Source organism: Rhipicephalus sanguineus, chromosome 2 (genome assembly GCF_013339695.2).
Source record: "Rhipicephalus sanguineus isolate Rsan-2018 chromosome 2, BIME_Rsan_1.4, whole genome shotgun sequence".
NCBI lineage: Eukaryota > Metazoa > Arthropoda > Arachnida > Ixodida > Ixodidae > Rhipicephalus > Rhipicephalus sanguineus.
In genome coordinates, this window is record NC_051177.1 from 7,573,853 (window position 1) to 7,599,607 (window position 25,755).

Sequence of the window (25,755 nt, forward strand, 5' to 3'; positions counted from 1 at the left end):
AATCAACGGCGTTTTGAACAAAATTTTTATTGTTTAATCACGCACAGGAGAAATCTCACCACGTACTACCTTGGAGGTAAACAATGGCTGCTAATGGGAATGAGAGACAGAAGAAGTCGCCTTTTAGCTAACACTTACACTTCTACTTCTACTAACGTTTCCTACTGGAACATGCCAATGGCTGCTAATGGAATGAGAGACAGAATTCGGCTTTTAGTTAACGCGCACGCTGCGAATTTTTTATTGTTCAACAACGCACAGGAAAAATCTCCCACCCGCACCACCTTGGAGGTCAAAGCGTAAGACTGGTTACGCACTACGACTACTACGACTATGACTACGAGGGACGAACGGGTGCCGCCTTAAGGAGCTTCGCCCCTAAAAAAAAACAGCGCACGCTATGCATGCACGGAGGATGCCAATACGCCTCGCAGACATAATTGGCATTCGAAGCACTCCTTGACACTTCTGCTATTCGCAAAGTCGGCCCAACACATGGCCTCTAAGACGCAGGTTATTTGCTGAATGTATTTGTGCGCCTGCGCTGCTATAACTTTCCCACGTTACAATGAACGCGCGCCCTGAAGAGGGGATCACGTTACGGGTCGATACTCGGTGCTGTTACGGGCCGATTCGGGCGATACTCGTTCCAATATTTCTTTGAGAACCGGTGCGCTGCTCCTTTTGCGCTTCTACCGCAATGTGGAGGGAAGCGGCTGCTGCGCCTTGTCTCGTTGGTAGCGACTCCAACATGAGATGCGCTGGGGGTGAAACTAATTGCTTGGCGTTGTTTTGCAGCCACCGTCTGAGATGGATACTGTGCCTTGGATGTCCAGGGTCACCTTATGTTTCTGACCGTTTTGGGAGTTTGTCAGAATATTAGGACAACGCAAATGTTTTTCCTGCAATGCTCTTGACGCATGAAAAGCATGGCTTAGTGCCATGGCATGCACTTAAGCACTACACATTTGTTTGGTATACGAAGCATGCATCTTCTGAGCAATGGAGGACGTGCTCTGTCCTCTATGCACGGGAGCTTCATTACCACCCCGCCAGTACAAGGTCATAGGCCGAGACGGAAGAATATGGGTACTTTCCGGGAGGCAAGGAAGGCGCTGGCCCCCCAAACAACGTTTCGTCCCAGTATTCTTTCTTTGAAATCGTGCCGACAAATATTCGCGGCTAAGAAAACATGACTGAACGTTTGGGTTACTATGCGTTTAGCATTTGTTTAAGGAACCAATGATTCTCACACCTGACTCCATGTGATCCATGCTGCAAAGTTTAAACCAGAGAGACCTTTACTTTTGCAACAACGTGATCGCATGCCCGCGTCCTTGCGCGCTGCAGAGAAGGCGAAGAGGCGAAACTATGGCGGCCGCGAAGCAAAAAAAAAAAAAAAAAATGCGGGAGATCCCACGCATTGTGGGAATCGATGTAATGCGCAGCAGCCAGCAAAGAGCTGCATACATCGCCTTGTTTGTCTTTGAGCCAAATGAAATCATTCATGCCATGGCATCTATTTCACCATATATCGCATGTTTGCCATGCACGCATGCATGCACAATCTAGTATACACCCTGCCAACGAAGCGCATATTCTGATATATACAATGCATGACCTCTCGTTTATGTTCATGACGCACTCGTGTCATGCCATACCAATTTTAGTATATATCCAGTTAACAAAACGGCCGGAAGCGCACCATGGCAGTGGCATGTAAATCATACCGTACATGACATGCATAACATGATTCGCATGTTGAGATCTCTCACTTATGTTCGTCATACAGTCATATCGCGCAATAGCAATTTTGGTGTATATCAAACGAGCGAAATGGCCGCGAGTGCACCACGAATATACCATATAAATCATGCCATGCATGACATGCATATCATGGATTTTATGTTACCACCTGTCACTAATGTTCTTCATGCAGTCACATCGCGCAATACCGATTTTGGTGCATATAAATCTAGCGAAACGGCCATGTATGTGCCATAAGCATGGCATGTAAATCATGTCGTACATGTCATGCATGTCATGGTTTTCATGTTACCTCCTTTCATTTACGTTCGTCACACAGTCGCGTCGCGCAATGCCAATTTTGGTATATATCAAGCTAGCGAAACGGCCGCGAATGCACCATGATCGCGGTATGTAAATCATGACATACATGACATCATGTCACGGTTTTCATGTTACCACCTGTTATTCATGTTCGACATACAGTCGCGTGGCGCAATACCAATTTTGGTATATATCAAGCTAGGAAAACGGCCGCGAATGTATCATGAGTGTGGCTTGTAAATCATGTCGTACATGACCTGCATGTCATGATTTCCATGTTACCACCACTCATTTACGTTCGTCATGCAGTCGCGTCGCGCAATACCAATTTTGGTGTATATCAAGCAAGCGAAACGGCCACGAGTGCGTCATGAGCATGGCATGTAAATCATGACATACATGACATGCATGTCATGGTTTTCATCTTATCAACTGTTATTCATGTTCTTCATACAGTCACATCGCGCAATAACAAATTTGGTGTACATCAATCTACTGAAACTGCCGCTAGCGCACCATGAGCGTGGCATGTAAATCAGGTCGTACATGACTTGCATGTCATGATTTTCATGTTACCACCTCTCACTTACGTTCGTCATACGGTCGTGTCGCGCAATGCCAGTTTTGGTGTATATTATGCAAGCGAAACGGCCGCGAATGCACCATGAGCGTGGCATGTAAAGCATGACATACATGTCATGGATGTCATGGCTTTCATGCTATCACCCGTTATTCATGTTCTTCATACAGTCACGTGGCACAATACCAATTTTGGTGTATATCAATCTAGCGAAACGACCGCGAGTGCGCCATGAGCGTGGCACGTAAATCATGTCGTACATGACATGCATGTCATGATTTTCATGTTACCACGTGTCAGTTATGTTCGCCATAGCGAAATGTCTCGTCGTACCAGTTTTCGTATATATCCATTTACACGGCCGCGAGCGCCCCGAGACCATGTCATGTAAATCATGCTGCACATGACATGCGCGTCATGATTTGCATTTTAGGACATGTTATTATGTTTGTCATGAACTCTTGTCACGCCGTACCAATTTTGGTATATATGAAATAAACGGAACGGCTGCAAGAGCCCAAAGGCCGTGGAATGTAAATCATGCTGTTCATGACACGTGTCTCATGATTTTCATGGTATGACCTGTCATTTATGTTCGTAATAAGGCCATGTTATGACACACCAATTTTCGTATACATTCGATTAACGAAACGGCCAGGAGAGTACAAAGTCGTAGGCGGCTAGATAGATAGATAGATACGCTCAAAGTCGCAGAAGTTCGCCAAGAAATGCTTCGCATTTAAAAAAATACCCCCACCTCCCCGAAGGAAATCGTGAGGAAATGCGAATGCATTTCTTGCGCCGAGAGTACATGGCGTAGTAATTTTAATGGCGTAAAGCTGGACACATCGACGCACTCAAGTGTCTCCTTTTTGGGCGCCTCTTTCAATGAGCGCTTCCTACGTGCGTTCGTAATAACCTCAGGGATGTTGCCACCGCCTTGAATGCAGCACAAACGCGTTTAGAACGCGCTGTTTGCAGGCTGTGCCAAGGCAGCACAAACGCTACAAACGCGTTTCAAAAACGCACTGCATTGAGGCGTTGGCGCAGGGAGGAGAGAGAGCGAACGGCGAGAGAAGGAGCGGTGAAACACTGCACCTACCCTCTCCCACACTCTCTCCGCACACACGGGAGCTCCGCCGAGCCCCCATGATGCGAGCGCCCTCACACGCCAGAGCGCGCTCCTCCTCTCCACTTACTCTCCGCTACTCCGCCGCACCACCTGGTCCGGTTGCTAGGGGCGAGGATAAGCGCGCGCACCCGCAGCTGTTGCTATGGGAGAGGGAGTGAGAGCGGAGAGGCGCCCGGACAACGCCGGATGCCTTACATAGTCCGACTAAGAAATGCATTCGCATTTCAAACAGAAAGAAACGGTAGTCCAAAAGCGCGCTCAGCCACTAAGGCTGGCCCGACGTACACACGAACTCTCTGGCCGACCAATAACTGCGCGCTCGGTGCTAACCGGCCTGCTACCTCATGCCAGCGTCGGCGGCCAAGCTACTGCCGGTGCAGTGAGCCATATGTGCCGTTGTGGTGGGCAGGTTAGGTCGGCCCGTCTACTGGCCATGCTTTCACGGCCAGCTAGGTCGGCACCGCACCTTTAGCCAAGCAAAGGGGGACTTTGGCCAAAAAGCGATGGTCGGCCAAGTTTGCTTGGGAACAGACCACGGCGCTGTTGTTTCTCGTGAAGGTAGACTACAATAGAGCTGTCTACCTTCCGAGTGTGGAGTATGCAGTATTCAATATATATAGGCCAGACAGACACGGTCTTCCGCACCGGTTTTAATAACCATCGTTGACTTGTTAATTCGCTTCCGCCTTCAGCATCTTCCTCTGCCTCAGCATATAAATTCCCAAAACAACCAATTTGATTTCATCAAGGTTATACTCTTACAAAGCGGTTTCTCCCGTACAAGGGAGCGTGAACAGTGCTAATCATATATGATTTATAAATTTCTTACATTGAAGGCTCGACTAGACATCAATCCGGGCATACTGTCTTCACTTCGCGTTCTGGAAGATTCAAGATAATAATAATCTCAACCGAAGCTCTCTTTTTTTCGGATATCGCTACAGGAAGCTTTGCTAATCGCTACAGGAGCACGCTGTCGGGCATGCAACATCCTCACGCGCACTCCAAGGGGACAGAAAAAACAGGGGGCAGCTATCCCAAGAATCCTCCCTACAATGAAACCACTCCGACACTCGAACGACTGAAATATTCGACCCCACCCCGGCAAAAATCTGAAAGTTATTCTCCATTTACTTCGGAAATAATATCTAGCCACAGACCGGAGATAGTGGCTGCCTGTTTTTCAGTGAATGTACCTATCTGCACTTTTCCCGTACTTGTACTAAGCTTTTTGAGTTGACCCCTTTTTTAAGCGCTTATCGCTTCTTGTGAAGCTTCATCCCTTCACAGGCTTCACGAGCAACTGTGGAGGGGGGAGTCGAAGACGTGAGGCGTGACAATGGACTGAAGGAATTTACCTCACTTATTTTGTCCAAGCTTCGGGAACAAGTGAAGAGGGGGCAGCCAGAGCATTGGAGCGCTACTATAGACCACAGGAATGTACTTTATGTGTCCAGCTGAACGATCTATGTATATCGACATAGTTTTCTTTTGTTGTAGTTGTTTTTTTCTTCTCAGGAAGCACGTGTTCTTCGTATGTCCAAGTATATGCACGTGGTGTGTTCGCGACTCCTTTTCCTTTTTCCTCAAGTTTTCTTACTTCTTTTTTTTATATTTTTTAACTTTTCATTTTATTGTTTTTCTTTTTTTAATTTTTTTAACTTTTTCTCTCTCTCTCTCTCGGCTCGGTGGACGATGATATAAAAGCGCATCAAAGCCTGGTAAATTTCGTCGTGATGAAGATCGGTCTCCGATCAAAATGTCGAAAAATAAACAGTTTTTTAGAAGCGTATACCTTTTTTTCTATATATATACAGTGAAACCTCGGTGATACGAATCTCGCGGAGTTACCAAGACTATTCGTATGATCCGAAATTCGTATCACCAGAAAACATGAAAAATTAGTATGCGACAAAATAAAGTTGGCATACGTTTTGATTCAGTGTTTCTCAGGGCCGCAGCGGCGTCATGAAGAGCTCTGAATGATTGGCAGTAAAGTTTTTAAACGACAACGATCATACTTGTAATCGTATATAAGGTGCATGCGCGCTTGTGTAATTAATGAACCAGATGTGTTGTGCCATGTGACCGCTAGTAGCCCCTTCCTAAGCTTACTACGCTTTACTGTATGACACTAGAGTACTGCGGTGAAAGTGACTTAAGAAGCGCTTGCGCACGATAGCTGGAGCCCAAGCTCCTTCGCCAAGACCGTCCGCTTCGTCTCTTGGGGTCTTCGTCCACCTTTAATCGGACTTCATGGCGGACCCGCAGCCCAAGTTTCAGTCTTGTTTCATAGAACGTCTGATTGCGGGGACATGGCTTGCATCGACGTGGCAGGCACGTGTTAACACAGTACAAAGACGCTGCTCCCTCGAGCACAGGAGCACGCGTCAACGTGTCGAAAAAAAAAAGCGCGACGTCAACGTCATCTGTAACCTAAACGCGAAGGCGCCTAAATGCCTCCAATATTCGCGCGCGCTATCTCGGAGGCGGCGACGCACCGTTGATGGTCGCGCAGCGCGCATGACTGCCGCGTCCTCTTCCGCGACAGCGCGGACGCACCTGTTCGTACCTGTGCGCTAGCGTACGTTCGTATCAAACGTCGCGGGGTGCGAATCGGTTCGCAACAACCGTACTCTAATACATTGCAGGCTAATGGGCCTTGGCCGGGGCCACAGAAACATTCGTATCACCCCGAAATTTGTACGAGCCGTGATCGTATCACCGAGGTTTTACTGTATATATATATATATATATATATATATATATATATATATATATATATATATATATATATATATATATATATATATATATGTATATATACAGATCGGATAAACATCTTTTAGAAACTTATACCTCTTTCCCTTGTTTTTACGGCAACCGATGACAGACTCTTCATAACTACGTGTATATATATAGATATATATATATATATATATATATATATATATATATATATATATATATATATATATATATATACACGTAGTTATGAAGAGTCTGTCATCGGTTGCCGTAAAAACAAAGGAAAGAGGTATAAGTTTCTAAAAGATGTTTATCCGATCTTCATCAAGACCTTTTCTGGGTTGACAGAAACTTAGTTTCAATAATAATAATATCTGGGGTTTAACGTCCCAAAACCACGATATGATTATGAGAGACGCCGTAGTGGAGGGCTCCGGAAATTTCGACCACCTGGGGTTCTTTAACGTGCACCTAAATCTAAGTACACGAGCCTCAGACATTTTCGCCTCCATCGAAAATGCAGCCGCCGCAGCCGGGATTTGATCCCGCGACCTTCGGGTCAGCAGTCGAGCGCCATAACCACTAGACCACCGTGGCGGGGCGAAACTTAGTTTCAAGATCATTCATAAAGAGGTTAGCGTAGTTATGTGCCATTCGAGTCCCCATAGCCGTGTCATTTATTTGTAAATAGTATTGGTTATGAAACTCGAAGCTATTGAGTTGAAGTACCAGCTTCGCAAGGGTTTCATTGACTATTGGACTTGGCGAGTCATCACATTCGTGCGCACTTTAGGACTCTACTAATGCTTTCATGCCGTCACCATAGGTCGGCAAAAAATTTGGAGCTCACTCAGACTCACTCATGAAATAGATTTTCCTCTTCGGGCTCACTCAGAGTCAGACTCACCAAAATTTTCCTCAGTCGGACTAACTCAGACTCACTAAAATTTTTTCAACTGGACTCACTCGGACTCAAATTCGCCAAAATATTACTCACTCAGGTTTTTTCGACTGGACTCACTCGGACTCAAATTCGTCAAAATATTACTCAGACTCAGGTTCACGGTTCATGAGTAAGTCCACTCATGAGTCTGATAGCGTGTAATAAGCCCTTACGACCATGGGGTCAAAGCTCTTTAACACCAATATATCGCATAATCGGTGCTCTACCTGGCACCTTTTTATCTAGTACCTTCATATGCGAGTTACCAGTGGTTCCCGTCCAGTTAGGACATTATCATTCAAAGAGATGACTCACACCAGATATTTTTATGAATAACTTCACGTGGAAGAGTGCATGCGAATGTCAAAGTACCTCCCCGCCCTCCCTTCGTAACCCATGCCTTTGATCAACATATATTGAGCTGCCCTGTCGATGCTAGTGCGTTGAAGTATGTGTAAACAGACGTAAGTATAAACGTGAGCCGATATAAGGCTGATAGTAATGCTGAAGATGAGAACTTAAGACCATCATCATCATCAGCCTGTCTACTCCCACTGCAGGAGAAATGCCTCTCCCATATTCCGCCAATCAACCCGGTCCTGTGCTTTCTGCTGCCACGTTATACCTACAAACTTCTTAATCTTATCTACCCACCTAATTTTCTGTCTCCCCCTCACGCGTTTGCGATCTCTTGGAATCCAGTCACTTACCCTTAATGACCACCGGTTATCCTGCCGACGTGCTACGTGCCCGGCCCATATCCATTTCTTCTTCTTAATTTCAACTATGATATCCTTCACCCCCGTTTGTTCCCTGACCCACTCTGCTCTCTTCCTGTCTCTTAAGGTTACACCTATCATATTCCTTTCCATCGCTCACTGTGTCGTCCTCAATTTAAGTGGAACCCTCTTTGTACGTCTCCAGGTTTCTGCTCCGTAGGTAAGTACCGGTAAGATGCAGCTGTTATATACCTTCCCCTTGAGGGTAGTTTAGTGGTAGACTACCATTCATGATTTGATAATGCTTGCCGAATGAGCCCCATCCCATCCTTATTCTTCTAGTTATTTCATTCTCATGGTTTGGCTCCGCGGTTACTGCCTGTCCTAAGTAGACGTACTCCTTTACAACTTCCAGTGTCTCGCCACCTATCGCAAAGCGCTGTTCTCTGCCAAGATTGTTCCACATTACTTTAGTTTTATGCATATTAATTTTCAGACCTACTCCTCTACTTTCCGTATCCATTTCAGTAATCATGAGCTGTAATTCGTCTCCCGCGTTACTCATCAATGCAACGTCATCAGCGAATCGCAGGTTACTAAGATACTCTCCATTAACTCTTATCCATAAGACCATAGGTCTCATATAAAGGGTGGAGCTCACCCCGGCTAATTCAAGAAATACATTTTGCGCTTAGGGCTCACTCGGGCTCAAACTCACCAAAATATTACTCACCCGGACTCACTCAGACTCAGGCTGACGGTTCGATCTGAGTCTGAGTGAGTATGAATGAGTCTGAGTGATGTGAAGCTCATGAGTGAGTTTGCCGACCTATGGCCGTCACTATGAGGAATATTGGTGATTAGGGAAGTTACATTAAGAGTTACAAGCAAGGAAGGCACCTTCAGGGATTATTACATCGTTGATGGTCCGTGTGAAGTGGTTGGTATTACGTAGGTAGGAGGAGTGTGAAGGCGGTATGTTCTTAATTAGGCAGTCTATGTAACTCTTACCTCTTAGCTCACGTACCTCTTACCGCACTTACTGGCCTGGCAGCGTTTCGGTTTTTGTGTGTATTTCGGAAACATATAAAACGGTCCTGCCCTTATGAAAATGACTGTTGATTTTCCATTGCCGGAGTATGATCGAATTATTGACTTTATTGATTATCAATGATTCCGCAATACTCATTGACTTGCTTCAATACTTCGTCAACAACATTTCTGTTGAGCAGTTCGCAATAAAAATATCATTGACTCATTTCTGTCGAAATACCGTTGAGGGAATATTTCGCCAACAATAATTCTGTTGAGCACTTGGCAATAAATATTTCATTGACTCATTTCAATCGAAATACCATTGAGGGAATATTTCCTCAACAATAATTCTGTTGACCATTTTGCAATAAAAATTTCATTGACTCATTTTTATCGAAATACCATTTAGGACATAATTCGTAAACTATATTTCTGTTGACCATTTTGCAATAAAAATTTTATTGACTCATTTCTATCGACATACTATTGAGGACATAATTCGTAAACAATATTTCTCTTGAGCACTTTGCAATAAAAATTTCATTGACCCAATTATTTTGAAATACAATTGAGGAAATATTTCACCAACAGTATTTCTGTTGGGTATAGTTTGGAATAAAAATGTCATTGACGCAATTATGTCGAAATACCATCGAGGCATTATTCACTGCCAGTGGAACTTGGTGCAATCAATGCCTCATAAATTTTGATACTGCAGGTCAGTCCAAAACACACACACATACACACACAGACACACACACACACACGCACGCACACACGCACACACACGCGCACACACACACACGCACACACACGCACGCACGCACACACACACACACACACACACACGCACGCACGCACACATGCAAATACACACACGCACGCGCCAACACACGCGCACATGCGCGTGCGCACTGGTCAAAGTTCTGACTGACGAAGGCTGTGCCACGGCCAAAACGTTCACAAACCAGTAAAATGCACGCAATTTTCGTAAGTACGTCCTTTCATTTCTCCAACCACATGTGTAACGGACCTACAGAACTTCCTCGTACCCTTACCTTTGAAACTCCACGCTTCTTTTGTGAACACTCTTCGCAGTGCTCTCTTCTCGACCGATCCTTTATTGTAAAACCACGGTCGGTCTGAAAGCGCGCGCTCTCTCCGCCCCGCCCGCCCCCCTCAATCCGCCCCCTCCCCCCCATGGTTACACCTGTGATGTGCGTGTCGTTCATTCTCATCGTTATTTACCACTAATGCCCTATTTACCCACCCGAGAAGAGATTTTTCTTTTTTGCACGGGTTCTTTGACTCTAACCCTCCTGGGGTTAATGATGCTACAAAAACGCATCAGAAACTTGTAAATTTCGTCTTGTAGACAATATATACGCACGCACACACAGACACACACGCACACAAATGCGCGTGCGCGCTGGTCGAAGTCTTCACGAAGGCTGTGCCACGGCCAGAACGTTCACAAACCAGTATAATGCACGCAGTTTTCATAAGTATACGCCTTTTCATTTCACCAACCATATGTGCACCGGACCTACAGAACTTCCTCGCACCTTTACCTTTGAAACTCCACGCTTCTTTTGTGAACACTCTTCGCAGTGCTCTCTTCTCGACCGATCCTTTATTGTAAAACCACGGCCGGTCTGGAGGCGCGCGCTCGCTCCGCGCCCCCCCGCCCCTCCCCCCTGGTTTCGCCGATCGTGTGCGTGTCGGTCATTCTCATCGTTATTTACCACTAATGTCTTATTTAACCATCTGAGAACAGTTTTTGTGTATGCACGGGTTCTTTGACTCTAACCCTCTTGGGATCAATGATGCTATAAAAACGCATCGAAACTTGTAAATTTTGCCTTGTATTTATAGATCGCACTTTTAACAAACACAGTAACTCACAAAAGAAGCTAATATAACTGCAAGGACCGTATGGTCTTTCCGCCTTCGTTTGTACATCGCCAAGGACAACGTATTTCATGGAATACTGCAAAGCGCAATGTCGAAGCGGGATAACGGTCACGCTGAACACAGGAAAACAGCCTCTTTCAAGACATAAATAGCAGAATTAAGTGCAGTATTGCTGTTTCTGTTACTATTCAGTATACACAGTACGTTGGCTTTCTTTTCGAATATAAACGAACTTGCCCAGAAACGAAGTTTGTTAAACTACTATTCTGTCGATTAGCTGTCGCCTTTAACAAATAAGTATTTTCTCCTGTTTTTATTAGGACGACGTGCAATGTACTTTTGAATACTGTTTAAATGGGCAATTTGAAATTGATAGTAACTTGCTTACATGCCCAACTTAGAATATATCAATTAAGGCTAACAAAGTACATCAATAGAAAGAAGCTGCAGCTGAATCACACTAAGGGCGAGGCATTGATGGTGCCATTGGTTCGTTTCTCAATACGAAGAGGCAGGCACGTAGAAACAAATTTTTTTTCGGGGGGGGGGGGGGGGCTTGCCTACGTGCCTGCGAAGAGGTATTAAGTAGCACAGTGAACACTTGTTGTCAAAAGGCCCCGGTTTTCGACGTGCTTTTGTTTTGCACACGCACGGACGTGCACACTTAGCCAGCCGTAAAGACAGCAGCTGTTACCTTTAGCAGTAATTAAAACGTACCACTCGTGTACAGATGCTGTATATTTTTAAACAGCAAAAGCGCAGTAGTAGTAGTAGTATTAAGAACCGATCAGACGCGGTTGACGCGCTGCGGCCGCCCGATTGTACAGTACAGGCGCGCGGCCGAGAAAGAAGTGGTGAACAAGCTATGGCCTCCAAGATTGCGCGCCGGCGTATCGGAGGCCATGAACAGGGAGATGCAGTAGACGGAAGGGAGAGAGAGTTGCCGCAACTCAGTTCAAGGATTCAAATCGCCCGCTGAGCGAGAGAGCCAATCAGTTCAAACCGAAGAACGCGCACGCGCAGAGACGTCAGTGAACACGTGACGTTCAGGCTTCAAACGGGTTCCGTTGAAAGGCTGCCTGCGCTCGCTGCGAACGAAGTGGTGTTTCGCGCATCTATTTTTACCGTGTTTATCAATATTACGTGCGGTTATCGTTGTTGAATGAACACGTACTACTTACATTGCGTGTCGGGACGTTCGGGTCGTTGCTTCACATGGAATCGACGGCGGCGATGCGTCGTCGTGGCATCAACCAACGGACGCTAGCTTTGAACAAGAGCGCAAGCGCGGGCCGTTTGACGAGACAGTCGCCGCAGCGGATACAACACCTCGGTGAGTTCAAGAATGTTACCAAATTGCGTTACTGAGTTACGTTAGTGCATGAAAACTTTTATGCAGGTAAGAGTGCCTGGGTGGGCGGCCAGTTACCACAGAAGGGATGCTGCGGAAGAGCAAGGGCCTGCCAAAAAAGTATGCATTGTGCTAGTATCGCTGCTTTCTGTGCTCTTCGTTATACCTTTCTATGGAGCGGTTGCCGTGTGCGTTGATTACAGTTGAAAACAAGCTGAAGAATGCGCGTTCCATTACGGGGTTCTGTGCTCCTGCCACGCACGCCTTGTGTTGTTGAGCCGTTATAACTTGGCTGCACGAGATCGTCGCTTGGTGCGACTTGCACATTGCCTTGTCGCCGTAAAAGTGGGTCCGCTTTTAAACATACTGGTCGTTCCACACCCTTTCTGTGGTGTAAATGCAATTAAAGTTATAGTACCATAAGCATAGGTATAATGAATTAACTTGCAAAGGTAGACGGGGACGCAGGTAGGAAGACACAATGCTGTCATGCACACGCTATACTGCTCAGAGCATATGTCGTTGGTTGCGTCGGCGTCTACCGTGCTGCGTGGTTTTTGCAAGTAATTAGCACAGTTGCATTCTGGCTGCGCAAGGTCGCGGCTCGTAGCACCTAGATGTGTGCTGGATGCCCATTGAAGCAATGCATTTGTGTGAATCACGCTATGGATACTGGTAGTAACAGGAAGTACACACATCAAACTTAACGGGAAGTCGCACAGCATGCATGTAGTGTGTGTGTTTTCTTTTTGGACATTACATATTTTTTTATAAACGTTGTGTGACAGTCAGGCTCCTGTCATTTTCGCTCATGAACTTGAAGTCGAGGCGGAAATACTTTGCCGCAGGCAAAATTACATTTACGCTGTTAATTAACAACTCGTTCATCCGCTTTTTAATTATTGAGGGAGGTAGTTTATATTGAAAAGATATAGTGCGTGCCAAGTTGTGGCATGCCGTTTTTTTTTTGAAATCGCGAGAGTTGCACGTTATTCGAGATATTCAACTTCCAATTGTAAGGTTGATATCGAAACTGGGCGCGGGACACGCGGCGTGCCTGAACTGCACGTGACAAGGAAGGGACGACATTTCAAGCAAAACTTGGTATGCGCTAAATTGTCATGCACCACAACTTTCTAATATAAACAACTGCACTCAAGTCAGCAATTAAAAAGTAGGTAATGAGTGCTTGATATTTAGTGTCAGTTCAATTAAGCTTATTAAGCAAGTACATGCTCTTTTTGTTGCTGTGTTTGTATGATAAAAATTGGGTCAGATATCTGACATGCCATTTCATATTTCTTTGATGAACCATACACGTTCTAATACAAATTCTTGTAACAGGGAATAGCACCTTTGCAAAAGCTTCTTATCCCAAATGGTAAATGGTTTAGGCTGTGCTGGTGCATTGAAACACTACTTGATTGTGTTTTACTGTATAGTTCTTGTTTTCGTTGGTGCTTTGCTAAAGAAAGAGGAAATTGAAAGGGGGTTCTTATTTGCAGGATGCACAACTAAGATCCAGCATTCAGTGAAACTGGTGACAATGCTGCTTTATTTTATGAAGTAAATAATTAGAGAACGCAATTTCTGATATCTGTATATGTGTTTACAAATCACAGTGAGGTTACTGGTTCTCAGGCGTGATTACAGCAGTGAGAAATTGAACATACTAAAAAAATGGAATAGATCAAGGGGCTTAGTTTTTTTGTTCGACAAAACCTGATGAAGCCAAGGGAGGTATAGGGGAGATTATTCGTAGTTTTTAAAAGTAGTGTAGTAATTATGACATAACGAGGAATTAATGTAGACAAAAATACAAACATTCTGCTGCCAGGGCCTGAACCTACAACAAAGTGTTGCATCTCATACTTCACCACTCTAGCTACGACATAGTCGTTCTCTCATCCACCCCACTGGGCACTTCTGTGTGTGTAATCCCGGCAGTGCCACACCAGCATTCGTAGTCATGCCGGTGTCTCATAGCCCGTGAAATCTACGAGCTGGTAGCTGATCAATAAACCGTCATGTGCTACCTGAGGGCATCAAGTTTGCTGGCACGAGGCCCTCGCTTTTAAAGAACAAAAGAACGGGAGTGGATCAAGGGCTCATTAAATTGAACAGGCACTTCTAGTGTAAAGGACCAGGTCTGCACATGAATGGACTTTAGTACAGCAAGAATAGTTGTTTCAGAGAGAGGAAAATTGGGCATGTTGCTAAAGCGTGCCCAAGATTTAATGAAAGTAAGAACAGCAGAGGGACAGAAAAACTGACACAGTGCTCAATCTTTTCTGTCCCGTCTGGCATTCTTGCTCTTTTACTGAATCTTAAGCTTTTTTGAAATCTCCACATTCATGATGTCATACAATAAATGGGCTCATTGTCATCCATTCTGCAAATTGAGCACACGTATATTTATTTAATATTTTGATGGGAGTGCTCCTGGAGTTTTCTTGTGTTCAAATTACCGATATGGCAAGCTGTATATCTCACCCTTTTGTAATACACAATTGTAGCAAAATTCGACAACTAATGCAAATTACAATTATTTGCAGTGACCCACTGCTACTCTAATACTTGTTCTTAATGCATCCTGGGCCTATTTTTGAGCACAATTTTGGTATATAATGATATGCCTGTGTTAAGCCATCATGCTTAATATTACTACTTGTGTACTGTAAGGACTCTTTGTGCACAAGTTGACGGAACTTTTTGTGGTATCTGTTATTCATGTATCCAGCATAGACAGCTGCTCAAGAGACTGAAGTGGTGGACAGCTTGCTGTGAAAGATGGAAGCATTCTTCCTGCAAGTCTGGACAAGGCCATATCAAATGGTATTTATTTGTTTCCATCAATACAAATCGACCGTTTAGACCTTTTCAATTGAGAGACTTATCGCTCCTATATTGTGAGCAACTCCAAGACAGGAAACAATATGTAATAGCAAATGCATGTCATATACATGTTCCACTTGGCCATTCATGCTTGTGGCCACCTGCTTCTGGTAGGATGTGCTGAAAAAATGTGTTGTCAGCTATCTGCACAGCGCCATAGCAGGATATCTCACTGTTTCAGGAAACTTGGGGACATCTATGCGAGGCAGAATTAACAAATTGATTTTCAGAGTTTCATGATAAAGTAAAACTTGGTAAAACAAGTTGTAAGGTATGCATGCTTGTGTGTTAGAGTGCCGTCTTAGGCATTGTATTTGCCCTAACCAAGTTTTGCCAATGTACTGGCAGCGGACTATGGCATTCAAGTATTATTCTTTACCTTTATGTGCAAAACAGCAATAACGAAGAGCAAGACTGGTAGAGCGCAGCCAGAGTTCTGACTACGAACTGAATGTTATTAGTCAAATCCAGCCATATATTGCAGTTTCAAAAAGTAATTTTCACAGAGGAAAGGAAAAAAGGGACACATCAGGTGTCTTATCATTGAGCAATGTTAATTCTGCTGCCATATCTGTTAATGGCGTGCTGACTATCTTGTCACCAGATGAAGCAAATTTTTGCATGCACGCTCCTTGTACTGTAATGCTCAGTGACTTCCATATTCTTTTTTACATTGTTTGGCCCCTGCCACGGTGGTCTAGTGGTTATGGCGCCCGAAGTTTGCGGGATCGAATCCCGGTCACGGCGACTGCATTTTCGATGGAGGCGAAAATGTTTGAGGCCCGTGTACTTAGATTTAGGTGCACGTTAAAGAACCCCAGGTGTTCGAAATTTCTGGAGTCCTCCACTGCGGCATCTCTCATAATCATATCGTGGTTTTGGGTCGTTAAACCCCTGATATTATTACATTGTTTGCGCGTTCCATAGCTTGGTCGTTAACATTGTCCCGTCTGCTGTTTAAAACTTCACTACAAGCTAATAGGATATTGTATTCCAGATGAGATATTTGATGTCTTGTGAGATTGGTGGTCCCCTTATATTTGCATGTGATGTTTGGTGCTTGTTCGCCGGTAAGCACCTAGCCCATTTATAACACGCCGTCAATCAACTTCGCCGCTAAGTTAGGGAAAAACATGTTTAACTTTTTTCAACATGCTGACTAAATCAAACAGCTCTGAATAGGCGTTTGATGTCTGCTATTTTTCGCTTCTTACAAACTGTGACATGTACCTTAGAATACCACTGTGAAACTGTTCAACTCTTTCGTGATTTCTTACTTAAAAAGGAGCATTTGGCTGTCGTAGACTGCTTGTCAGTAAGTGTGGGTTTATAGTTATAAAAAAATAATATTCTTACAAGTTTATCCCACAGTGAATATGCCACTTTTGAAACAGAACATTTCTTATAGCTGTTGTGTTCTGCAGGCTTTAGTCTAACCAGCTTGCATAACTGCAATAAAGCCAAAGTAAAATGGTGTTCTGAAGTTTGAATACACCCTTCATTGTCAGCCGTGTTATTAGGTTTGTTTGTAGAGAAGCCTATGAAGAGTAATTATGACATACAAAATGCACTTAACAGCATATCAGCTTGTAAGTTGCAAATTAAATTGAAGCTACTCTTAATTCTTGTGGCGTCGTGGAATTTTGTTTAGGAGCAATGAAAATATGCTACACGATACGAACTTCCAAAAATTGTTTGCATCTCACTTGGGTAAACAGACAAAATTACTTCAAAATGTCTCGTAGTTTTTGTAAGTTTTCTTAGTAAACATATTGTTACTCAGTAGGCACAGTTAAATAAGAGAGTTGGGCTAGTTTGTGTGATTGCTTTAGCTGTGAGATATCTCCTAACGCCTATGCTGAACAGGAAAATGAAGAGTGAAGGGGCAGAGGCAGCTCAATCTTTTTGGCAGCTCAACTGCCAGAGAGCGCTAGGCTTCAGCTGACGAAATTGAAACAATCATACATGCAAGGAAGTCACTTTACGTGCAAGCTAATCCACTGAGCAATGCACTCCATTTATTTGACTGTTAAAACTAAAAACGTAACTCGTGTTTTTAACTAGATATGTGGGCTCTGACTGCTCTCTAGACAGACAGGCAGTAAGACTGCTGCATTTTCATGGCTGGTGATAAATATGTAGCGTGCCATTTTTGAACTCGCTGGGCAAGAAGTGGCATATCTTAAGAAGCTTACCAACAGTGACTTCTGTCGCCAGTGAAATTTTTTTGCTGGCCTGCTTGAATGCTATTCTGGCACACTTGTTGGATCATTTCTTTGGCCATTGGGGATACTCTGGGTTTGTGAATCAATTTCAGCAGTTGAAGGCAAGAGCTCTGCCCTGTCTCTCCTCTTATGTTTGTTATATGTCTAGCTGAAAATTATGTTGCAGCCAAAGTGGTAAAGTATGGTTCACACCTTTGACATAGAAGGTATTCATAAAGCTCTGGGACACCGTGCTTTTCGTTCTTGCCCTCTTTTGCATTTTTACTGGGGAACACAATGTGCTGGTCATGCACTGCAGTTATACCCATACAGAACTAATCAAATAATTTCATAGTGACGCGTGCAAAGTTTGTTATATTTTTCTCGTGGAACTTTTAGTTATAAGTGCCCTGTCCTTCTGTCGCAGGCTTCATCTGTCACAAATCGCTGGCCACGAATGTAAATAACACCTTGGTCCCACTTCTGTCGAGGGAACCAATGTTGCCTGAACAGATGAAGAGGGGTGGTGCTACCATTAGTGAACGACTGTGATTTTATAATGTGCAAGTGTATGAACAATCTCGTTACACTAATTTAACATTAATTGCATTCACTAGTCAAGTGTTGCAATATTGTAATTTGTAAGTTTATGCACAGTTGCATTAAGTGAGCGCTCAATCAAGCTTGAAGTTTCCAATCATATATTTTGGTGGTATTCATAGGGCACACATTCCACTTTAAATTGTGATCTGCGCCTTTACTGAGGATGCATGCAGGTCCTTGAAACGATTGAAAACCCTTGAAACAGTAAAAGTACATTTTTAAAGCCCTGAAACCCTTGGAATTTCTTAGCATATAGTGTCTAATATTGACAATACTAATTTTTTTCTGTGTTCTGTAAACATTTGTCTAGCAAGCTCAGGGAACATGTCGCGCTCAGTGATCATTCCGCTACTGTGTTTACCTTGCTTGCATCACTGCTTGACCAATCATTCATTTCGTTTCCGCAACTGTCGGCCCGCCTTCTCCCCCTTTCTCTTGATTTGGCTCCTTGGGACTTGACTTCACTCCAGCGCTTATGCTAGTTTCTCTTCTATAGCAAGCTCACTACGCGTGATAGATCTTCTAGCTCAACAAACATCCACTGTCCTATATTGCAGGCAAAATGTGAAAAAAAAGTTGATGCTTTGTGCTAGAAACCAAGTACTTCTGACTAAAGCTGATGGAATTGCTGCTCAGGCTTAGTGATTGACTCCCGTGTAGTGATTGTTATTGATCTTTTGTGTAGGCAAGAACCTTGACTTTATATGTAGAGGATATTTGCTAAGTTGATTGCTCTACTGGCATAAATCCAATTCGCACTTGACTCAATTGTTATCAAAGCCCAAAAACAGGAGAAGCATGATGACTGCATGGAGTCAAAAATGTATTCAACGATCGAATTGTAAAAATTGGGGATATAATTTTGAAGCGGTCATTACTATTTTGTTGTTTAGCAGGTCAGTACTCGGAAAAAGTAGGAGCGTCGTACATCACCGTCATAAAACTGAACAGTTTCTCAATGCCTGAAAAAGTGAGACGGGGGAACTGAAAGGATTACTTATCTAATATAAAAGATGTCCCAGCAGCTGCATTAATGCTGTGAATTTTGTGCACAGTAGGAAGCTAATATGATATGACGCGTTATCTCAAGGTTGTAGATTTGCTCCTTATCAGCAGCAAGTTGATTTTTCATCCTGTTTAATTCCTTGCCATTTATGTCACAATTACTACTCTACAGTTAAAACCTACAAATTATGTTCTTTATACTTTCCTTGGCTTCATTGTCTCTCGGTTCTCACTTGGCTGAATCCTATTTTTTACTTCAAATGCATAAAGCTCCCCGTATTGTTTTGGAAACTTTGTTAGAGCAGAAAATTGATACTTGTGATGCTGCCTTCCATCCTCCAAGAACCTTCTATAGGAATCCTTGAAGATCCTTGAATTTGGGCTTTGAAACCAGTATGAGCCCTCTTCACTCCTTCTGCACATTTCTTCTCGTAGTGTGTGTGCCTTGTCAGCAGTGTTTATGTGCTTTTTTACCTTCTGATACCGGTAGTTGTCTAAAATTTATTCATTAAAGTGGTGCTTTACATAGTGTTTAACTTATTTTGTCTACTTGGATGCGGTTTGCACATTACAGTGGGAAGTTCTTGCTATGTCAAACCACAAATACTTAGAAACTTGAACAAAAGTTGTTGCTTAAAAATAAATATTTTACTTAGAAAACTGTTCTCTTCTTTTTTCCCAAGTTACACAGAAACTCGGCTAGTGTCCATTAAAACAAGCTAATAGAGAAGAACAGATGTCCATGGCAGCGTTAATGTGTTGCTGCTTGGCATGTGCCTTGGTGTCGCCAACCTCGGGTGCAAGTAGAAGTGTCGTTTACTCACAGGTGTTTGCACCCTGCAAACACTACCTGAATGGACGAAGGGAGCCATGTATACTGCTAAAATATGACCTGTGTGAATATCTGTTGGTAGAGGAGACTGGTATATAGCTTTGGCTGTGATAGACTTCGAGATATAATACAGATTTGAGTAAGTTTTAAACATTACCTCCTTTGCTGCACCTTACAGCGTGTGAAAAGAAGCAGTGTATTCATAAACGATGATGCTAAAGGTTTTATTCCAGCTGGCAGCAATCTGAAGCTATGTCGCGTAATTGAGATTATTGTTGCTTTGAAAGAATGGGCAAACGAAAATGTAGGCACTTATGTACTGCAGGCCCAAGGTGACCTAGCTAGGCCTGCAGTACACATGTACTTACATTACATTTGGCCGTTTTCCCAAATCAAGAATGATCTCAGTCAGGCTATGAGCGTCACCCATGTTTCATTGACCTTTCAGTGTTGAATGTGAAAACCCTATAAACAATGCTTCAATTTGACGTTCACCGCTTTTTCAACGATAAATCAATATTGATTTCCTTAATGGTCGTTCAATTGAAAGTCGTGGGCCAATTTTCAATACTGGTCAACAGCTAGCTCAACGAAATTTCACTTGATCCACAACGTATTTTCAATTGACGTTTCTTTTCCTCTCAATGATAAATCAATGTTGATTTGCCTAATGGTCTTTCAATTGAAAGTCGCGGGCCAATTTTTAATACTGGTCAATAGCTTGCTCAACGGTTTTTCTATTGATCCACAATGTATTTTCAATTCACATTTCTTTTCCTCTCAACGATATATCGATGTTGATTTACATAATGGTCTTTCAATTGAAAGTCGCGGGCTAATTTTCGATACTGGTCAACAGTTTTCTCAACAGTTTTTCTATTGATCAACAATGTATTTTCAGTGCCATCTGTTGACATTGCTCAATAACTTCTCTATGGTTTTTCAATGAGAATTTCTGTAAGGGTGGTGCCATTGGATCCAGTAGAACTAATACTACGAAGCAGAGGACGTGCTAAACTAAAACTTTATTTTTATTAAATAAAAAGTGTTCGTTTTGCACGTCCTCTACATCGTATCGTAGTACACACACACACACACGCATATATATATATATATATATATATATATATATATATATATATATATATATATATATATACATATTGTCGCGATGCAACGCGAGGAAAAGACCAGAAGACCTTTCGGCAGCGAAACAGCGTGTTGAAAATCAGCTGAACAGGCGGGACGTCTTCTTCGTCTTCAACTAATCACAGCCCCACTAGATGGTGTCCGTTAAAGCCCCCCATCGTCGTCGTCGTCCACATGTAGTATACGCGCGTCAATATATATATATATATATATATATATATATATATATATATATATATGGTCCCATCGATGCTATCCTTCCATACCAGCCAGATCAATCATAGTGTGCGACTGTTTCAGCCACAGCCAGGCGTGCTGAAAGGAGTCACGAGCTTGCGAACACCTTTACAACGCATGAGCAAGAGTGGCAGAAGAGCATTCATGGTGACACCACCACTTCTGAGCCCACGTTCCTCCCTGGAGCGCTTGTAAGGCTCTCGGTTTCTACTACAACTGTCCTCTCTATAAAACTACTGCCAAAATACGAAGGCCCCTACCGCGTCGTCGAACGCACATCCCCAGTCAACTGCCTGATCGAACTCATTGAGCAATCTTCGGACATGCGCGGTCGAGGGCGCGACATTGTCAACATGGAGCGCTTCAAGGGCTACTCTGACCCGCTCATAGTGACGACGTGTTAGGTCGCTGGGCGGCTTCCTTTTTGTACCCGGGGTAATTGTAGCGAAGCCTTGGAACTGTGTAATGGATTCCCATTCTCCAGCGGCTTCTAGTGGGTAGGCCTCTTCGGCTCCTTCCTGAAAAAACGCCACTCGCGCTCAGAGTCAGCGCTTTTGCCTTGACTGTCGTCACTGCGTATTGCCGCTGAGTGCCGTCATAATAAGCGCCTTACGAAAAAGAAGAATTATGTCGTAGTGGCCACTTCGCATCTGCACTTTCAGTACGCATTCTAGGATAGCTTGAAAGCGCCAATTACAGGCGCACAGACGTTCCTTTCTTTGCGGCACGGTTTAAACGAGAAACGAAGCCAGACCAGCATTTGAGAAGGCGATGCAAGCACGGTCCGATTACACTATCGCGTTCTATTCTTGAAGGCGAAGCTGAAGCGTCCTCCGAATTTTTGTGTGTCCTACGCATTACGTGGTTGACTAAGGTTCTTTTCTTTTCTTTGAAGTTGGGGAGATGATTTCGCAAGCTTACGCTACAAGCGCGACCGGAAACGGACGCCGCGCGCCACCACCGCCGCGCACAAGGTCACTACGGCCTGGTTCGTCGACGCTCTGACAAGGCGCAGAAAGAGCACTAGAGGCAGGGTGTAAACAAGCGGGCGCTTATTAACCCAAGATGCAGCACAGTGCCGCAATCACGAGATTGCGGGTCGCACAGGTTAACTCCGCAAGAAATACGCTTACCTGTGGCGCCACGTCTACCACACAAAGACGACCACCGAGCTCGCGAACGAGAAGTCATAGCTAAGGCAGCGCGTGAAACACTCGTGAAGGTCTCAGAGCGCCAGACAGAAGCGAGCTCAGGTAGAAAGGGGGCGGGGATGTCACTGGGGGCCAACGAAAACTTGTTGCTTGGCAGGTCGATGCATATTAGACGGTATCTTCATTTTAGCGCCAAAAGTACGAACACATGAAAGACTACTGACGACTGTTTTGTTGCAATGGGTTCCAATGAAACATATAGGAAGGTGGTGCGCACTCGGACCGAGCGCATATCTAGACAAGACCACCGATCAGGCTACGGACACGTTGCATCAAAAAAGCTTATTTCACTCTTATCAAGGGAGATGGACGTGTCACTAACACAATCCGTTTCTTTTTTTTTCTTTATATGGTACGCCTCCTAGATTTCGCGGGCTGATTGGTTCCGACGTCTACCTACAGTCGGATAGAACATAAACAGTCAGGAGAGGCCCCGCCCCGACTACCGAAGCGCAGCAGCCGATTGCCTCCACGACTAAAAAATAGTCCCGCTCATGCAGTCGGCAATGTTCTCCGAAAGCGGGGCCACCGGCTGACGGTCTCATGACGTCAGTCTCGTGTGCGCGCCTATTGGTGCAGGCTTGTGTGTATCCGCCTTTGAGGAGGAAATGCCGCGCACTTCTAAAGTTGTATCCGGCTATATAATGTAGGCTTCGCGAAATATCGGCACACACGTGCACATGCTGCGGTAGGAAGAAAGGCGAGTACTGTCAACTATGTTTAAATTTTGTGCATGTTGTCTTAACCGGTCATCAGGGCAGGGGCCTGTTTGCCCTGTGTACTACTTTCGGCAAGTCAGCGGTTTGCCGTAAACTACTACTATCACACACCGCGCAAAGAGCGAGGCATAACTGACTAATAATATTAATTTGAGCACTTTTGTAAGAATGAACATACGATGATGAAATAAACAGCGGCAGAGTTCTCAAAGACGATTTTATCAATCCAAATTGAATTATTGGGGCCGGTCCCTTCAGAGCTCTTTGTCAGAAACCTGCGATCGTCGCATGCCGTTTTACTGCTGCTCTTGAGGTTCACACACTTAGATGTTATGAAAGAAACTCATTAAGTTATGGACAGGTTTCTCTGTCCCGACGTGGGAGGTGTCTTCTACACCTGGCGTCTAGTCGAGTGTCCATCAGGACCCTTTCTTTAGGAAATAGTTTTACCACCACCAAAAACGTCAAGATACAGGAAGATAGCCGAGTAGGTAACAACAATTGTAGCGAATATTCACCCATCCGTTCTAGTGGGCGCCGCGGAAAGAAAGTGCAGTAGAGGGCAGCAGAAAGCCTCTTGAAATCACAAGATTTGCAGGCGTGAAATGATAGGGCGTGGCTATAGAGCAGTGCAAGTGAAATAAAACATTGATTACAACAGCAGTAGTGACTATTATGATGTTAAATGGTATTCGCAGGTGCAACGGGCAAAGACGTTGTGTACGGTACCAGCGACGGCAAAATCGGCCTTCTTTCCATCGACAAGTAAGCGATGGTCTTCTGCTGGCTGTCAGAAGTATCTATACTATTGATGCGCAGGTCTCCTCAAGCACCGGTCTGGGAGATCGAGAATCTCAACGGAGGTGGAAGTACGTACAGCCCGAGTCACGTGAAGTATTATGTGTGTTGGTTTTTGCACAGTGGCACCGCGAATTAACTTAAACGAATGCATAAAGAAAGAAAGGCAAGGGTGAAAAAATTGGCCGCGTATCTGCGTGCTTCGCTGCAAATGTCGTGTAAAGACGATAGAAGAGGCGCTGTGTGAGATATGGACGCCATCTGGCAATACGTCGGGAAACATGAGTGCTGTGTTGCGTGCTGGTAGTCCTGGCGCAGCAGCAGGCGAAGACCGGCGGTGACCAACGCGACCGGCGGGGACGCCAGCCAGCCCGAACACGCGGTTTGGCGCGAAGCGCTGAAGCAGACTAAACGTCCGCACTCAACGAGTACTCTCCACACACTGTTTTATTTACACGTCGCCTGGGTAAAACAGGAATGCCAGAGCGGCGCCCACAACCGGCAGCCTGTGGGCCGCCCACAACGCTGATTTTTCATTTTTTAAATATTTTTTGTCACCTTCTTGGCCTTCTCAAAACTAACGTTTTTCAACACCAACCCATGGCATTCGTACAGTGCAATACAGAACCGAAACCGAAACACAACAATGAGCTCGTGCGGAGGGCACGGAGGAAGGCAAATTTCAGCGCAGTCGCATTTTCAGCGCAGCTTAAGAAACTAGGGTCCTTAAAATTACGTATGTATGCATTTTCTATTAAAGGAACACGCCACCTAATACTTACCTAGTGATGTTGCACCTCAGATATGCATGATATTTACTTTTCGATCGACAACGTTCACAAGTATGAACAGCCGTACCAGTTCAAGACGGCTGGCCCTTGGGCAAGTGGTTCAACTTTGGCCGAGTGGCTGAATCGAGGGACGTGCCGACGAACAGAAAGACAGACAGACAGAAAGACAGACCAAAATTTCTCCGTTTAAGTATCCCAAGAAAGACTATCGTCTTTAAAAAAGTTGCCCGCATCTTCCCACGGGGGAACTCGAGTAAATGCGTCGCAGAGTGGTGGGGGTATCGCGTGGATGTTGCGTAATTGGGGATGGTTTGGGAATGCTTAATTGTCACACGATGCGCACACCAAGTATGACTTGAACGGCTCCAGCGTGCACGAAGTTCCGGGTGCGCAGCTCGCTTCAAACGCTTGCGTTCAGCGTCGTATGCTCGTCTCTTCGCAGCCTTGTCTTCTGCGTCGCTTGCTGTTGTTGACGCCGACGACGGTGAGGGTGGGGTAACGTTGCCTTCAACGTGTGGTGGGACGCTGATTGAAGGTACTGTTGCTTCCATCGCATCTACTCGAGTCAAGCAAAGCGTCAAGTCAAGCGAAAGCCAAGTAAAGACGCCCTTGACTGAATTCGGAACACGCGCTCCGCCGCCTATATACACACCGTCCGCATTCGAGGGAGAGGAGGGAGGGAGGGAGAGGAGAGGCTTGCTGCCGGCACGAGATGAGCCGAGCATGCGCAGTGGGGGTATGGACGGCGCTGCCGACGCCGCAGGTGCGACTAAGAAATGATGATGATGATGATGCAAACTTTATTGGGGTCCAGAGTGC

At 44.6% G+C, this 25,755-nt stretch overlaps 1 protein-coding gene across 1 annotated transcript in view; it reads left to right on the forward strand.

Moving 5' to 3' along the window:
* The window catches only part of LOC119381037 (Bardet-Biedl syndrome 7 protein homolog), a 793,778-nt gene that overhangs the window by 448,776 nt on the left and 319,247 nt on the right, over positions 1–25,755 (forward strand). Inside the window, exons 7-8 of the mRNA XM_049412187.1 lie at positions 24,046–24,112; positions 24,167–24,216. Of these exons, the coding sequence (XP_049268144.1) occupies positions 24,046–24,112; positions 24,167–24,216 (117 nt within the window). The remainder of the gene's footprint in view (positions 1–24,045; positions 24,113–24,166; positions 24,217–25,755) is intronic.